Genomic DNA, 18421 nt, shown 5'->3' with positions numbered 1-18421 from the left:
AGTCTTTTTCCTACTCTCAGTATTCTTTAATTGCCTATAGGTCTATGAAGGACTAAGGCCTCTTGAACTTTCTCCCGCCCACTTTAGCATGTCTGTTGCTATTGTCCTTATTCAACTCATGTCTAGACATGAAACTTAATGGGTGTAGCCTCTGACACAGTCTCACAGCAAACTCCCCCTCAGTTCCTGGTCCTGCCCTTCCCTGGCTGCGACACTCAGGAGAGCTGGCCCTGGTGGTGGAGGGGTTGGGTGAGCAGGTCCTGAGGGCAGGAGAGTGGGCTGTTTTTATTGCATAGTCCTTCCAGTGATTTTAGCTTCATTATTGTTTTTCAGGTCTGCGGATCAATGGAGAGCTAATCTCTGCCTACCCACAAGTGGTGGTAGTGAGAGTTCCAACCCCGTGGGTGCAAAGTGATAGTGATATCACTGTTTTGCGCCACCTAGAGAAGATGGGGTGCCGATTGATGAACCGACCTCAAGCCATCCTGAACTGTGTTAATAAGTTCTGGACATTTCAAGAATTAGCTGGCCATGGTGTACCTCTACCAGATACTTTTTCTTACGGTGAGAACACATCTAAGAATGTATAAATTGGGGGACTAGAGAGACCTGTAAAAGATGGATATGGCCACGTGTCCTGTAACCACAGTGCTACCAGCATATCTGCAGGTTCCATGAGAGACAGCGTCTCAGGGAGTAAGGTCCTTTCTAGTGCTAGAGCAAGACACCTAGCATCCTTCTATGACGCATACATGAACCAGTGCATGCATCATACACATACATAGAAAAGCATCCCATGCTTAAGTAATAGGCTAAATAATTGAATCAGAAATAGCTTCTCTTATAGAATTAACTTTCCAGATGTCTGTGGTGAAGAAGGGAGGCAGAGGCAGGAAGATTTGGGTTCCAGGTCACCCTGGGTTATGTAGCAAGGCACAAACACATCCCAGGCCAGAAGAGTAATCATTTTATTTTTTAAAGATTTATATGTGCAAGTGTCTCCATGTATGCATGTGTATCACATGCATGCAGTGCCCTCAAAGGCCAGGAGAGGTCATGGGACTTCCTAGGGCTGGAGTTACAGACATTGTGGGAGCTGGGAATTGAACCTGTGTCCTTAACTAGTAAGCCACCTCTCCTACTCTGTGAATCACATTTGAAGGGTAGCTTTGTGACATGGGGTTAAAAAGGGTTAGCAAAACTTTTCTGTAAAGGCCAGTCAGTAAACATCTTTGGTTTTACAGACCAGAAGTTCTTTGTGGGGACTATCAGAACTAGTCTTATAATGCGAAAGCTGCTAACTGCAATGCTTAAACAATGAGTATATCTCGGCTCTAGTAAAACTTTATGGTAAAATCAAGCAGTGGGTCAGAAATAGCCCACAGGCCTTGGGTTTTTCATAACAATATTTTTATACTATATTAGAAGATGACCTTATCAAAGATTGTATACTTTAAATAGCATTTGAACTCTGTGACAAAGAATCATTTTTAAGTTGATTTAATGCACATTAACACTAAAGTGAAATACAAATCTCACAGCCATAATAAACTTGAAAAAGCTAATGCTTTTTGTACTTCATCACCTGCCAATAGCAAACATATCACAGATATGTTTTGAGTAGCACAGCTATAAATATTACCATGCTAGTTTTCTGACCTCACAGTTGTTAATTTTGTTTGTTTTGAGCATTCATTTTTTAAAAAATTCAGTGTCTAATTTATATAATCACTTTACATCCCGATCATAGCCCCCTCCCTTCTCTTCTCCCGGTCCCTCCCTTCCCCTTCTCAGAAAAAGGAGGTGCCCCCACTACCCTCAGGAGTGTATCAAGTCTCGTCAGGACTGAGCTCATCCTCATCCACTGAGGCCCGGCAAAGCAGCCCCATTAGGTCCATACCATAGACAGCACCTGCTCATCTTACTAGGGACCCACATGAAGATCAGCCTTCCCATTGGTTACACATGTGTTGGACCTAGCCTAGGTCCAGTCCGTGCACGCTCTTTAGTTGATGTTTCAATCTCTGTCAGTCCCCATGGGCCTACGTTAGTTTACTCTGTTAGTCTTCTTCTGTGTTCTTGGCCCTTCTATCACTCCCCCACCAGCTCTTCCACAGGATCCTCTAAGCTCTGCCTAATATTTGGCTGTGAGTCTCAGCTTCTGATTCTATCAGCTGCTGGGTGGGGTTTCTGAGAGGTGAGTTATATTAAGCTCCTGTCTGCAAGCATAGCAGAGTATCCTTAATGGCTTCAGGAGTTGGCTCAGGCTAGGCTGATGGTGTTGAACTTGCTGTGTAGACCAGGCATCTGCTTCTCCAGTACTAGATTGTGTCACCTCACACAGCTTTTGTAGAAACATACTCTTCATTAAACCGGAGACAGGTTTCTCTGTGTAGCCCTGGCTTTTGTGGAGCTCACTCTGTAGACCAGACATCCTTGATCTCATATTTCCCTGCCTCATCCTCCTGAGTGATGGGATTAAATATACTATAATTTTTTACAAAAGCTTTTCTTCAAGAAATGCTCAGTAGAATGCTTGAAGATTTAACGAGGTTTTAGGATGAATTCTTTGTCTTACTGTAAAGAATGGAACACCATATGCATGTGTTGAAGCAATTATTTCTTTCAGTATTTATACAAAAGTACAGAATTAGTGTGAATTATTTAAAAAAAAAAGGCTAATTTTCTAATGTACTTGGGGGTTTAAGTTTGGGAAGGAGAAAAGTCTCACTAGACAGTAAATGTGCATTTAATGTTGAGGGATTAACATTTTATAAGTGGATAACCTTGATTTATGTAAATTGTTTATATTGTACAGATATAAGCCTTTTGAATTAATTTTTTTCTATTATCAGCCTGATTCTTTACAGCTACAGACCATTTTTGTTCTCATCTTGTTGCTCTGTCTTTTTTCCCCCCCCTGAGCAATGAAAACATAAGCAAGATTTACAGTGAGTGCTAAAAGCCCAAGGTAGGACACCTCTGACTCATATCAGAGTTTTGAAGAGAGGATGTCAATGCCAGTAGTCCTAGCTACCCAGGAGGTGGAGGCAGGGGAATCAGATGTTGAAGCACAGCTTGGACTACAGAGTGAATTCAAGGCCAATTTTGGTAACTTAGTTTTAAACTTTGTCTATAGTGAAAAATAAAAAGAGGATTGGTGATACAGCCTGGTAAGAATGCTTGCTTAGCACATGTGAAACCGGGCCAAGTCCCCAGTGCTGCAAACAGAGCAGAAGGGCAGATGTGTAGATCTTGGAATGTAATAGGGCATTCAGACAAACTCATTTAGGTACAGCCGTCTGATTCTCAGAAGAAAGAATAACCAAGAACATGCATTGGAGGAAAGACAGACTATTAGATGCTGGAAACGCTGAATAGGCACAAGTATAAGAAATTAAATCCCTATATCACCCTGCAGAAAAGTCATTTCAGAAGTGATAAAAAATCTCAGTGTGAGACCTGAAACTATGCAGCCTCTAGAGGAGAGCACTTTAAGATACACATGTTGATTCGTATTCTCTTCTCTCCCCCTCCCTCTCTTCCTTTCTCTTTCTCACTTACTCACTACAGTTTTTAAATTTTTACATGGATGTTTTGTCTGCGCACCAGGTGAGTGCTGCCAATGGAGACCAGAAGCGGGCCTTAGATCCTCTGGAGTTTTGGATAGTTGAGAACTGCCATGTGGGTGCTGGGAATTAACTAGGTCTTCTTGAGGAGTACCCAGTGCTTTTAACGAGCCATTTCTTTAGCCCCCAAAGGTGCTGTTTTCAGTCTCTTACCATCTTACCTCCCTTGTGCTTTGCTTACAATTGGTCCCAACATACTTTGCCTGTTAGCCTTAAATTTCTTTTTTTCCTCAAACCAGGTGGCCATGAAAACTTTGCTAAAATGATTGATGAAGCTGAAGTGTTGGAGTTCCCGATGGTAGTGAAGAATACTCGGGGCCATAGAGGTGCGTGAGGTTTGTGGGTATGGTGTGTAGTTCTGAAATTGTCTTTGCAAAATAATGTGGGGGTACAGTTGAAGAGCAACCAGCAAGAATCCCACGACTTATAGGGTTCTGTTTGCTTCTATTTAGAGGTTACGGCAGAGGTATTAGCATGTATAACAAAATCTCAAGTTAGTATTTCTCTTCAGCAAGAAATAGTGCCGAAGTTGAATCATCCCACTTGCTGGGTTATTTAGTTGAAAGACTTGATAAAAAAAAAATCTTAGTGATCTTACTCCAGCCAGAATGCTGGCTTCTTCGAGATTTTCTGCATCACACTACCTATTCAGTGACCTCAGGATGTGGATAAAATGCAAATAGTTCTTGAAAATGTCACATCTGTTCCCAGCATTCTTCATTGCCACCTGGAACGTCATGGGTATAATCTGTAGTCTGCTTTAGCGTTCATAGCGCTAACACGATGAGCGCGTATCTACCTACATTTCCAAACCTTCCACAGGAACAGTCCACACACACTATCAGAACAGTCACAGCAGTGTGCAGAGTCCTGGTTCCAGTGTTTTGTACTAGCCATTTCTCGTTACTTTGATAAATGTTTGACCACAGCATCCAGAGTTGGGGTAATATTTTCATGGGTTTTATTCTCTGCCCCAGACTGCTACTTTATGAGCAATACAACTTTCTTTACTCGATTTTGAGAATGTTGTTTTGCTAGGTCTCTTCTGGATCTGTCTGGTTGTCATCCCTCAATATTTGTCAATATAGTATATAACCTCCTCTTTAAAGAACATGGTTTTATAAATTTACACTGTGATACACTGACTGGGACACTTGGATCAAAGTTCTGCTAGAGCCATTGAGTTGTTGTGATAGCTAAGAGCCTGGGGCCTCCCATGGTAAGTGCTCAGTCAACAAAGAAGCTGCATAACCACTTGAGACTTAATGTTAGAGGTCAACAAAAAGGAACATAGACTCAGTTCCCCCAGAAAAGAACTTAGAGCCATATGTTTAAAACAGCGACCTCTGGTGGCGCATGCCTTTAATACCAGCACTTGGGAGGCAGAGACAGGCGGATCTCTATTCGAGGCTAGTCTGGTCTACAAAGCAAGTTCCATGACTGTCTGGACTACACACAGAGAAACCCTGTCTCGAAAAACAACAAAAAAGATCTACTTCCAATGGCATAAAGATAAATGAATAGAGCAGCGGGCTGACTTAAGAGTTCAGAAACAAATCTATGGTGTTGCTATTTTACTGTTACTATGTAGTGGTTGTGTGCATTTAACTCAACCACTTTTCTAAAAGTGGCTTTTCTAAAGCGTGAGCCAACATTGGCTAACCTTTGGAGGAATACAGTGCAGGTCCTCCACGCCATAAGCCCAGGTGGGATAGTTAATCATAAGAGTTTGTGTTTGGGGAAGTAATAAGAGAGCATTAAGTTTGACTCCATACATTTTTCACATTATCTCTAAACACATACAAGTATACTTGGTTCTGCAAGAATATGTTGGGATCCAGGAATCTATATTTATCAGCTATCCACAGTTTCATGACTTTTATGTATTGTATATTTTTATTCTTTTTAAATCCTAGGCAAAGCTGTTTTCTTGGCACGAGATAAGCACCATTTAGCTGATCTAAGCCATCTTATTCGTCATGAAGCTCCATATTTATTCCAGAAATACATTAAAGAGTCTCATGGAAGAGATGTACGAGTCATTGTTGTGGGAGGCCGTGTAGTTGGCACCATGTTACGTTGTTCAACAGATGGAAGGATGCAAAGCAACTGTTCACTAGGTAACGATAATGCCGCACCTTTCTGTCGGTGAATAAGTGAGTGTGGTTTCCACGTGGAAACTAGTCCTGCCACCATGGTTAGTGAATTAGGTTCCACTGAGCATGAATTACTTTTTTGTGATAACTTAAACATTTTCATTTCTTTTCACGTGTTTCATGCTTGCATATGTTGTATGTTTAGCATACTCCTCATACCCAGCCCTCTTGCTTTCCTTGTCTCTCTCTTCCATTGGTTTTCTTGTCACTTTAAAAGTAACAAGTGTTTTTAACTTAGTGGACCTTGCCACATCCAGTGCTAGGATTAAAGGCATGCGATCCAAGCCACCCTTGGCCACCATTCTCACTGTTAACTTGTATTTTATCTTTTTTTTTTTTTTTTTAAGATATATTTACTTATGTATACAGTGTTCTGCCTGTATGTACACTAGCATGCCAGAAGAGGATACCAGGTCTTATTATAGATGGTTATGAGCCACCATGTGGTTTCTGGGAATTGAACTCAGGATCTGTGGAGGAGCAGTCAGTGCCCTTAACCTCTGAGCCATCTCTCCAGCCCAGTTAGCTTGTATTTTAGTAAGCTGTTTAATCTACAAGTTGCAGAAACTTTGCGTGCATGCATTGCCTGATAGCTGTGTACTGTGTGTCCACAGAGGCCTTAAAAGGCCATTGGGTCAGTTGTAAGTGGTAAGCTACTATGTGGGTGCTGGGAATCAAATCTAGGTCCTCTGTAAGAGCAATTAGTGCTGCCAACCACTGAATCTCTCCAGTGCCCCCTCTAAATTTTACTCTCTGCTATCCTCTCTCCTCCATCTAGTTATCTGCTTCTCCCCCCCGCCCCTGATTTTCTCAGATTTCCTTCTTTATGATTTTATGTTAAGGTTTTTTGTTTTGTTTTTTGGTCTGTGCTTCAAAAATATTTCCTACATTTGATTTCATTAATTCTACTTTTCTTTTCTGTCTTGGTTTTTGTTATTGTTGTATTTTGAGACAGTCTTGATAGTCTTGATAGGTAGCCCAGTTAACCTTGAACTCACTGTAGCCCAGGCTGATCTTGAGCGCTCTCCTCTGCCTTTTCCCCACACCCAGCTCCTCTGAGTTAACATCCACAAACGACTGACTGCACTGCTTTTCATTTCCTCTGTGCTCTTAACTGCTGAGCTATCTCACCAACCTGCTCTGTTTCTATTTTATATGTATATTAAATAATTATTTTTGAGACAGAGTCACACTATGAATAGCATTTGCTGGCCAAGAACTGGGTGGATCAGATGGTCTTTTTTTTTGTTGTTTTGTGTTTTTTCGAGACAGGGTTTCTTTGTGTAGCCTTGGCTGTCCTGGACTTGCTTTGTAGACCAGGCTGACTCACAGGGATACATCTGCCTCCCAAGTGCTAGGTTTAAAGGCGAGCGCCACCACACCCAGCACAAAAGCTTAAAAAAAAAAAAAAACATAACCATGTCAGCAGATTCAAGTGATTCAACTGAGGACTTAAAATATTAAAACAAAACAAAACAAAACAAAAAAACAAAAAGTTTCAGAGCTGGTGAGTAGATCTCAGGTGTATGTTGCTTTCTACAGGTTCGTAAAAAGCAAACCCTGTGCTGCTCATCAGGGTCAGGTAATACTCAGCCTCTTGGATCCTCACCCTTTCTCTGGCATCCTGAGAATGGTGTTTGTATTGAGTCTAGGAACTGGAAAGTTGAGCCTCCAATGGTTGCACCTGCATTGAACATTCATTATTGTTCCTAAGCAATAACATTTTAATAACTCTTTGGTGGTTCCACTCTATCAGGTTTTATACTCTAGACCTGATTTAAAGTATGCAGCAGGTTATAGGAACTACAGACTCTGTTAAGGGCTTGTGAACTGTAGGTTTTGTTGTCTTTGGTGGGGGTGGAAGATTCTGGAAACCTTCCCTTGTCATACTGAAGGACACTATTTGGACCATATTATCATAGGTAAGATAGACCCTGAGGAAAGTTTGTCACTTTTCTTTAATCTCTGTCCTGGAAGATTAAAAACTTAATTTTAAGCTAGTGGTGGCAGTACATGCCTATAGTGCCGGCACACAGGAAGCTGAGGCAAAGGGTCCTGAGTGTGAGACAGTTTAGACTACATAATTTGATCTAGTCTTAATAGGGTGAAACAAAACCCAATTTTACGTTAGAATTGTTTGTATTAATTCTACTCCAAACATCTGTAACTCTACCTCTTCTCTTACTTGCCAGGTGGTGTGGGGATGATGTGCTCATTGAGTGAACAAGGGAAGCAGCTAGCCATCCAGGTGTCAAATATCCTGGGGATGGATGTGTGTGGCATTGACCTGTTGATGAAAGATGACGGCTCCTTCTGTGTCTGCGAGGCCAATGCAAATGTAGGTTTCATCGCCTTTGATAAGGCTTGTAATCTAGATGTAGCTGGTATCATAGCAGACTATGCTGCCTCCCTTCTGCCCGCTGGCCGGCTCACCCGGCGCATGTCCCTGCTCTCTGTGGTGTCCACGGCCAGTGAGACTAGTGAGCCGGAGCTTGGTCCCCCTGCCAGCGCTGCTGTCGACAACATGAGCGCAAGTTCCAGCTCTGTCGATAGCGACCCTGAAAGCACCACCGAGCGAGAGCTGCTCACGAAGCTCCCAGGGGGGCTGTTCAACATGAACCAGCTGCTAGCCAATGAAATCAAACTCCTGGTGGAGTGACTCCACCGGTAAATAATTAACCAACAAAATCCTTGTGAAACTGTCTCCCTGCACCCCATCCCCTTCCCCTTTAACCAACTTGCAATGCTGTTCATGGAGGCTGCTCAAGAGGTTGAGAGAAAGGTATAGTAAGATTGCTTAGAAAAAGGGAAAACAGATGAGTCCTCTGGTAGTAACACTTAACTCACCCATTTAGAGAGCCTACAGAGAGGAAGGAATAGGTGATACACAGAGAAATGGCAGGCTCTCTTGTTAATTTTTTAGTTACTAAAACTCAGCTCCTAGGCCATGAGGATTGTGAAAGTTTTTTCCTCTCCGTGGTCTCTTCCTTTTGTTTTTATGCAGAATGGTTTTGATCCAAGTACTTGGTAGCATGACTTTACCCTTTCAAGATAAGAAGAACATTTGCTCAAAATACAGAAATGTTTTAGTAGTAGTCTGAAAATTCTGCCGTTTCTCTCAGCTAGCATAGTTGAACACTAAGGGGCTCTGACTGGGATTTCTTATTTTCATGTTCGTCTTCTGTTTTTTCCTCTTAATTTGGGTGGGCGGGTAATGTGACTATAATCCAATAAAGAATTTTAATAACAAAATTGGCATGTTTGCATGATGAAAGGGAAATGAACAGTATTGCAATGTCTGGTATACAAAGTAACATTTACTCAATGTAGATAAAGTTACACTAGTTAAAGTTTGTGCATTGACTTGTATTTGTTAGTGTTTAGTCTTTTTTTGAAAGATACATGCTCTGTTAATGTTAATTTTTAATACATACTGGTAACATCTCTTGCTCTATGACTGCATCTTTAACAATGGCCAAAGTAAACAAAATGCTACTTTTTCGGGTAACAAGACACTTGGACTCAAAACATACACATTTAAAAAAGTCTCCCTGCCCACTCCTTTTTTCTTTTGATGGGTTCGATATTTAAAGGATGAGGACAGGGACATTTTGGGGAGGCAAATCAAGGTTGTTAGATATAAAGATGAAATGATTTCTAATGCTAATTTTTTGTATTTGCATTTTTCAGATTTTAGAAAGGAGTATATATGTCGCATGCAAGTGTACATGTTTTATCTTTGTTTACACTAAACAGATAGATTCTAGAGAATGGCATGATGGGAAACAATTTTTACTTAAACAAAACAGCTGAATTGTCTTCGACTCCAATAGTATAGAGATGCTCCCCGAGAGACACAGGAACGTAGATGTTTCTTAGGCTTTGTGTGTGTGTATGTTGTTTGTTTTTGTAGACTGTTTGGTGTGTGATTTTATTCAAGGCTACATGCTTTTATTTGATCTTATGGCTGTGCATTTTCTTTTTTACACTTAAGTTTTGGAGGGAGGTGGACTGGATGTTTTTATTTGGAGATTTAACGCATTGAGTCTCATATAGCCCTACTCCTAAGCCTTCAGTACTGAGCCAATATGAGCCTTTAAGACAAGGAAAAAACTATCCCAGTGATGAGTCCAGAAGATGTGTTAAGGAATGGAGATGCTTCAGGGTGCAACATAATTTTTAAACAGCAAGTTTCATCTCCCTACAATGCTCTGCAGCTTTTCCCAAGCTTTTCTTGCCTCTCCAGTGCTGTTTTTCTTCACATGGACCTTAACATAATTTCTTGGACACTACTTTGAGACTTCAAGGCGGGAATAAAACATCAGTATTATCCAGCTCTGACAGAGGTTTGATCATGCTTAACTGTATAGTTCTTCCCATTTTAAAAAGGAATGTAATAAAACTTGGTTTCCCCCATAGAATTAAGTAATATTAAAATGGATTGAAAGGTTTTGTTGACAAATAGAATAGTACCTGTAATCTGTGAACTCTCATTTCACTTCAGAAGAAAGATACATAAGAAGTTTCTAACTTAATCTTTAGGGCTCTCCAATTTGATCCGTATGTTTTAATTTGCACAGGGTTATTGGGAATCATATGCGTGCCTCTGATTAATAGAATAAAAGTGCTTGGTACTTTGCTGAATGATCATATTTTGGGTGCATATGATTTGGCACAGACAAATAAATGAACAATTGTGTAATCAGATCCTAAGACCATCTGGTTGCCACATACATTATGATGTATATGTAAGTTCATGCTTTTAAGAACAAAGAGAACATCTTCATTTGATGAAAAAACAGGAAAATTATAGTTAGCCATTTTTCTCAACCAAGCACTATTACAAGAAGTTTTCACCAGCAGTTTGACCTCCTGTTGATGCAGCCACTGTGAATTCACAGTGTTGAAGTGTAGCTCTTCACCAGTCACCTTCTGGGCATTACACTCACACGTTAGATGAAATCAATAAGGTCATCTTGGATTCTCTCAAGTTAAGGTAAAGAATAAGAACAGATCATTCTGGAGGAACTCAAAGGGAACACGCGAGAGTTGACTTATTTTCAGAATTGTTTTAATAGCTTTTGTATAGTCTTCACTACTATCAGAAAATGTATAAAATGTGTATAATCATGCCAAAAAATCTGAATTACTGTAAATCTTTTGTATACTGTTAAATCTGTAATTGTTAATCATATTTTAATGATGCTGATGTTTTTCTGTTACCTGTGATGAAAATTGGACTCTATGCATATGAACTACACCACTTAAACTTTCTAATAAGTATTTTTTCTTTTGATACTTATAATTGGCCATTTCTTCTGGTTTTTCCTCAATGAACTTTGAAATCTTTCTTTATACTATCAATAAGAAACTACCCTGGAACATTAGAAAACATCCAACAAGAGACTTGCTTTCATCAAACACTTTACCAGACTTTAAGAAAAAGTACTGAAGGCTTTGGAAAAGGTCACTGACTGTCATTCATCTCTTTTTCGCAAGAAGGAAATCAATGGAAAACCAAATGCTCGTCATTCAGTTAAACCCCCCAGTTTGGGTGTGGGGGGTGTTAGAGACATTGTGAAATCAAATCTTGTGTTATATTTTTCTCCTGGTTCGCTGTTTTTGAGAAGGTTTATGGGCTATTTGGCTGGTGAGACACGATCCCCTCCTAAGAAAATGTAGGTGCTCAGACAGGTAACCTCTGCTGCTGTTTGTTTGTCTGTTTGTTTGGTTTCATTTAAAATTTACTTTTGTTGTGCTAGGATTTTAAAAATTGTAATATATTGCAGGATTTATAACCAGGTTCGCTGCTTTCTTTTGTTTCTTTAAAAAAAAAAAAGAAAGAAAAAGTTTCAGTTAATACAATCTAGGCGCCTTGGATTTGTAATGTTTAAGTGATGGACAAAGTCTGCTGTTGGAATCATCTAGTCTTTCAGATTAGATTTGAAATGTTTTCATTTTGTTTTGGGGTTTGTGTGGTATTTTTTTTCCTTTATCCCAGTGCGCTTTGCCATGCCTTTTGGGGTGGCTGCCTAACTTAGTGAAAATTTTTTTCTATGTTAACAAAAGTTTGCTTCTTAAATTCCTTAATGTTTACATTTAAAAAAATTGTTTTTCAAGAAATATTCTAATATCTTGCACTGTTGCTGTTCTTTGCCAGCCTTTTCAGGAGCCAAAATATACAAATACAAACAAACAAAAAATACTCAGAGAAAACACTTTCCTTCTTCCCCCTTCCTGATGATGAGTGAGACGTTTTGAGAGCTTTGGGGTCAGTGCCCTTCTAAACTTCCCCTCCCCCAGTAATGCAGCTGTGCAGTGAGTGCTCAGTGCAGCGGCTCGGACCAGGCACAGCCCAGCCTGCTGGCAGGTAATTGGTTTCTCCTTCATTTCTATCAGAAGGCTAACACTTTACTTTTTAAAGTTTTCTTTCTGTATCACCTTAAAGGCAAACATGAGTTTATCATAACTTGGTTTTTACAAATAATGCATAAATATGGTAGCAAGTAATGTAAAGAGTGTATGGGGTAAAGTTTGGATAGATTGGGATGAACTCAGGTCTTTGGGATTTTGTTTAGCCATTAGCCATTTAGTTACTCCATTCCTTGCATATATGTCTATAATTACATTTTTCAGAGTGTGACTTTTTGGCTTTGTTTTGTTGTGGGTTTGTTTGTTTCTTCCATTGTGCTACTCTGGCTTAAGCTTTTTCAGGGGTTGGTGTTCCGAATACACAGTGAGCTCACAATTTAAAGACATCAATTAGAGGAGTTGACAGGTATGGAAAAGTAGAGTTGTGTAAAGGTGAACTAGGGTGTAGGTTCTGTATAAGGTTTTAAAATACACCGCAGTGTTCAGCCATAGTGAAGTGCAAGGGTCTTGTGAAGCAAAGGGGAAAGCATTGTAATCATTGTCGGCTAATGCATACAGAAGTAATGGTGGTAGCCTGATACACTCGTCCTAACAGAGACTGTCAAATTCTGAAGCATCCACACTATATATAGATTTCAATGTATGGGGGAGTATTTCTGAAGCACAGCATAGTTAACCAGATTAGCCAGGGTCATAAAACACAGTAAGTGGCAGAATAGAAGTATAGCTGTGCAGTTTGCTAGTCTTCTGCCTACTGCTGTCTCCTCCTTCCCTGTCCTTCCGCAGCTTTTCACTCTGAAAGCTAGTCTGTGTATTTTACATTTGGGGCAGTAATCTCTTTTCTAATAAAGGATTTCAGGGACATTAGCCAACACCTTCTCTATATATTTTTTGCATAGTTTATCTGCTAAATTAATAATGTCCTACACAAAGAGTGTATACATTCAGCCAACTACTAGTTAGTGAATAAGAAACCATGGCCCTCAGTGTTCTTTCTACAGCTAGAGAGAAGCTGTGATAAATCATCATTAGCCTGTTCTGTCTGTGCTTCAGTGACACATGAGGTAGGGACATCCGCCAGCACCTTAAGATGCCATCTGTTAAATAAACTGCAATTTACTTGTCTAGGATCCCAGCTGCACTCCTGCAGGGATGTATGAGGTGTTCTGAGAAGGACTCCTTCAGGAGACTTACTTTCTAGCTGATAAGAAGGGCCACCATTAGTATGTCTGCATTGTGTGGAGTGTGGAGAGTTTAAACAACCTCCACTCTGCTGCCTTATTAAATGCTGTGGCCTGCTTTAGATCTTACTGTACTAACAATTACTAGGTGGACACCTATATAGTGTGTATATCTATACATATACCTGGCTGCTACTTGGGGTTTGGGGAACATGAGGGGTGGGGTGAACTGTTGTTGTTTTAGGTTTCAGTCAGACAGCCATCCCTGTGCCTCAGTTCCCAGAAGCACAGCAGCCCTCTAGGAGCATCCGTGGGAACGGCGCAGTCCTGACATCACCAACTTCTCCTGCTCAGGCTCATCCCATATGCAGAGGTCAAAAGGGTGGGGCTTGAGATGGGGGAAGGAATGAGAAAGTAGAAGCGATGTCATTGCAGTGTTGCTGTTGACCAGCTTTTGGTGCTTATGTCAGTGTTTGTTTATTGTTTTAAGTTGGCAAGTCTGTACATAACATTTATTTGGGGTGAAGGTAATGGGAGGGTGGAAGAAAACAAGCCATTATTATTGCTAGTCTGGTTTTGGATATAGTTCCAGTTTGGTAGTTTGATAGCAAATAAATTTCAAATGTAGGCTCCAGTGGCAAAGAATAGGAATTGGAGATTTTTAAAAAAACAGAGGGCATTGTGGTGTGTTAATTCCCAAGAACTATTACTTTTTGTTATTCATTTCCGTTCCTCCTAATTTTCCTATGTATATAAATAGCTTAAGGAAATGTACATTCATGGCCAGTCCTTTCTAAGGGACTCATTACATATTAATTCTTTTACAAGTAAATAAATAAATAAATAAATAAATGCCCAATTCTTATATGGACATACACATGCTACCCTATTTTACATGTAGGTGGCGTGTGTGTTCGTGTCTTAGTGTGTTCAGACCCGTTGGGCAATAAGCAGTCCAGAACACTGAGCTCTCAAGCAGGCAAAGCGCCTAATAACCTTAGTTTCTAGGACTGATTTAAGACTATATTGGTATCTCTCACGGTTCTTTGAGCAGTCTCTGAATTTGAAATTTGTAGGAATTGTAGACCACCTGATAAATCATATATATTAGTAGCTCATAGGGATACACAAGGAAAACAACAGGACAGAACATGGGCTCTAGGATAACAACTGCAGAGTGTATAGTTAGTCTTCTTCCATTTTTAGTTTTCCTAGCTTACCATGAACACTGACTATACATATACACTTTGATTTTCTGTGATTGGTTTTTTTTTTCTCCTGATTATTGAGGTGGGATGGGCAAGATGTGAGAGAATCTTGATTCACACGTGAAAATATGAAATGTTAAAGCTTTTGTTTAATTTGAACAATAAGCAAGGCCTTTTTCTATATACCCTTCTGCTGCAGCAGAGAGATAAACGGGTAGGTGGCAGCAGAGAAAGGAATTCTTCAGACTGATGGCTATTGACAGTAAACCTGCATAGGAGAAGATAGCATGTGACACAGCACATGGAGCAAGGAAGGGCAGTGGTGAAAGATGGATGGCTGCCTCTGTACCTGAATGGTGAGTTGTCTCCAGCCCAGAACACGTGCATATCTAACTGGCAGAACTGTCAGTCATTTGCTTGGTTGCATCTTGTGCTGGTCTGTAACTTGGACACCTGCCGTTTCTGCTTCAGGCAGAGTCCGACCTTCCTGCTGCATTGTCATTCTTTATTTTGAAAGCATAACGCCCCCCCCCCCCAATACATTGACACATACTTACCTTTAATGATGGCATAGATTATATTGAATGCAATTTTATTTTAAACTATTTTATGAAATTAAGTCCTCCCTCTAGTAGTTTGGAGAGGGAGTTGGAGGCAGCTAAAGAATGTAATATTTAAAAGTGACAGAGCAGTAAGATCTGCTCTCTGCTGGCCACCCAGTGCATGCTCGTGAGCTCTGCTCATGTGTCTTTCATCTTTTTTGATTTCTCACTTCAGTGTTTCTGTCTGTCTCTCATCTTTTTTCTCTCCCCCTCTCATTTTCCCCATTGTCTCAAGATTTTTACTTATTTGGTGTTGCCCTGCCCCTCCCACCTATTTTTTTGTTTTGTGACAGGTCTCAACATAGCCCTGGCTGTCCTTGAACTCACAGAGATCAACCTTCCTCTCCTCCAGAGTACTGGAATTAAAGGAATATGATTTTTCTGGGTTTTGTTTTCTGGCTTTGAGATAAGGTCTTACTATATGGCCCTAGCTGGCTAGAAGTCACCCTGTGGACCAGACCTACCTCAGAGCCACAGAGATTTATCTGCCGTCTTCTGCCACCATTCCTGCCTTTCCTTTTTCTTAAGGTTTAAGGGAAATTGTGTTGTTTTCCTCCCTGCCTCTCCCTCCTGTTCACTTGCACAGCTGCTTGGGCCTCAATGCTGCACCGCTGCCATTCTGTGATTCCAGCACTTGGGAAACAGAAGCAGAGGAGCAGTAATTTAGGGTCCTCCTTGGCTACGTAGTGAGTTGAGACCAGCATTTGCTATATGAGAGTGAGCAAGAAAAGAAATAAGAAAAAAAGGGAAGTGGATGGAGAAGAAGGGGGAGAAGATGTGGCTGAGCTGAGGAAAAGAAAATAAATGGTATTTTGAAATCCCCAAGAATTAAAGCGTATAAAAATCAAATTTTAATAAGTAGACCTATTTACCAAAACAGCTGTTTAACTAGGCTGTCTTAGAGAAATTTTAGTCTTTCAGTTAAAACTTTGGTTTTTGTTTTGTTTCGTCTCAGTGCCTCATAGCCCAGGCTGTCCTCAAACTCCTGATCCTTCTGCTAGTACAAGTGAGCACAGGCATGCACACTGAACAGCACCAATAGTGCGTAGAACCAGTCGGCGCCAGCAGGGACTGTTTCCCAGCAGCACATCCATGGAAGGAGCTGTTCTCAACTTGCTCAGCGACAGAAATAGGTATCCAGAGAGAGCTGATTGCTAATGGCTTCTTCTACCATAGACATTTGCAAAGATTAGTTATTTAATGTATTCTTGAATTCAGGCTTGCACTTCCAGCACCTTTACATGCTGAGCCATTTCTCCAGTCCTAGGCGAGCCCTCTAACTTGAGCCTCTGAACTTGAGCTTAATTCCCCAGGACCCATGGTGGGAGAAGAGAATCAGCTCCCACCAAGCATTGTCCTTTGATCTCTGCATGTTCATGTGCTTTCATAATGAACATAACAATAACTTAAATTAGAAAAAAATTTCCCAGAATTACAGAGCCAAAGCTAAACCCCAAGTGTTTTCATTTCATACCACTGACTCCACGGTGGGAGCTGTGCTTACCCAGTGTAATCATGGGGGAATCTTCAGAACGCTTGTTGAGGTGACCTGTAGGAAAGCACCACTGTGTGTTTACAAGCCCTTTTATTTGTTTACATGTGTGTTTACTATTTACATGTACTTTCACTTGTTTACCTATATATTTACTATTTACATTCGCTTTACCTTGTTTACATGTGTATTTACTGTTTACATGCACTTTTAGTTGTTTACATGTGTATTTACTGTTTACAAGCAGCTTTACTTGGCTTAGCATTTAGAAGTGCTTCCTATTCTGTGCAGACATGAGTTTGGTTCCTAGTGCCCATGTCAGGTGCCTCACACCTTCCTGTAATGCTGTCTGCAGAGGATTCAGCTTCTGGCACCTGCCAGCACACACACACACAACTAAAAATAGTCTTTTGAGTAAGGGGAGATGCAGTGATACCTTCGTGCTCTCTAGAATTTCTGTTGAAAGGAGAACACATTAAGACCATGAAACTTCCTCTCTCCTCATATTCCATTCCTATTTCAGAAAATAGTCTGTCACAGAGATGGACCCTAGGATGAAGTTCTCTTCCTTGTAGTTTTTAAAACTAAAAGAGGGACAGGTAGAGCCAAGAGGATGAATAACAACATAATGGAACGACTGTCTAGTCACAACTGCCAGTGAATTTTGTAAAATTTGTTTAAAGTTATCACCTTGGATATATAAAAAATAACCTAATATTCAAAAGTAGTCCACTTGTCTTAAACAGTTATGTCCTGATCAGTAATTTTGGCTAGTATACACAAATGGTAAAAAATTTAAGGCTGAAAAAAAAACGACCAATTGAATATTAATCTGAAGTAAAAATTTATTGTGTATATAATCATTGAAAATTTACGCTAGAGGATAAAAGAGTGCGAGGATTAAAGTTGAGTTGTGTTTTGGGGGACCTTGTACAGTAGTTTTTTTTTAATATGCAAGAATTTTTATTTGTGCTTCAGGTTTTTCTGCTGGTACAGCTCTGACTGCAGCAACACATTTATCTACAGTAGCACTGTTAAGAAAACCCAAATGGAACCTGTGGTTCGCTGGGTTTAAACTAATATGACCATTCAGTACCTCAGAATGGATTTGAGTTTTGTAAAATCTAAGTTATTTCCATTGAATATCTTAATATGCTTAGCTAAATAGGAAAGGGTAAAAGCAGTAATGATGATGATGGTGGTGGTGTTGTTGTTGTTGTTGTAGCGCTGTGCTGGCAGTGTCTTCTTGGTCCTGTGAGATGCAGCCTTCTGTGTAGCCCTGGATGGCAGTCCTCACTGTAGCCTGGGTACCCAGAACTTGCAGGCTGTCCTGTCTCCACCTCCAAGTGCTGAGGTTGAAGGCACACAGCATTTATGAACATTAAATATTTTGTGTTATATATTCTATAGAGTATCTTTGTTAATTAGGACCACCAAGTCAGAGAATGGTGGTAACAAACGCCGATGGGGCTTTGTGGTAGGCGCGGTGTGGTCGTCTTTCTGTCCTCCTTTCTCTTTCTTCCCTTACCCCGTGCTAGAGACTGTTTAAATGTGTGGTTTAAGCAAATTTGTTTTCCTCCCAGGTTCTCTTGATGTAACCGGTGATCTTCTGGATGAAGACAGAGTTGAGTTACTGTTAAAGTGGAGAGAGAAATAATGCAGAATAAAAAGGCAGTGGATCTTTTTAACCTTGCTGCATTCACTGTGGTTTGTTTTTCTAAAATAAAAACACTGAATGGAAATGAAGCATGTGGAGTGTGACTTGTTCTTTTAGCAGCTCT

General features: G+C 40.4%; 1 protein-coding gene across 1 annotated transcript in view; it reads left to right on the top strand.

Moving 5' to 3' along the window:
- Rimklb (ribosomal modification protein rimK like family member B) overlaps positions 1-14874 on the top strand; it is a 33943-nt gene extending 19069 nt beyond the window's left edge. The window contains exons 3-8 of the mRNA XM_051155301.1: positions 334-564; positions 3869-3955; positions 5546-5749; positions 7978-8567; positions 11946-12155; positions 14746-14874. Coding sequence (XP_051011258.1) covers positions 334-564; positions 3869-3955; positions 5546-5749; positions 7978-8444 — 989 coding nt within the window. The 3' untranslated portion in view covers positions 8445-8567; positions 11946-12155; positions 14746-14874. The remainder of the gene's footprint in view (positions 1-333; positions 565-3868; positions 3956-5545; positions 5750-7977; positions 8568-11945; positions 12156-14745) is intronic.
- The last annotated feature ends 3547 nt before the right edge of the window (positions 14875-18421 follow it).

The sequence above is a fragment of the Acomys russatus genome, chromosome 13 (genome assembly GCF_903995435.1).
Source record: "Acomys russatus chromosome 13, mAcoRus1.1, whole genome shotgun sequence".
NCBI lineage: Eukaryota > Metazoa > Chordata > Mammalia > Rodentia > Muridae > Acomys > Acomys russatus.
The sequence above is the reverse complement of the archived record's forward strand: the minus strand, read 5'-3'. Positions and strand labels throughout refer to the sequence as shown.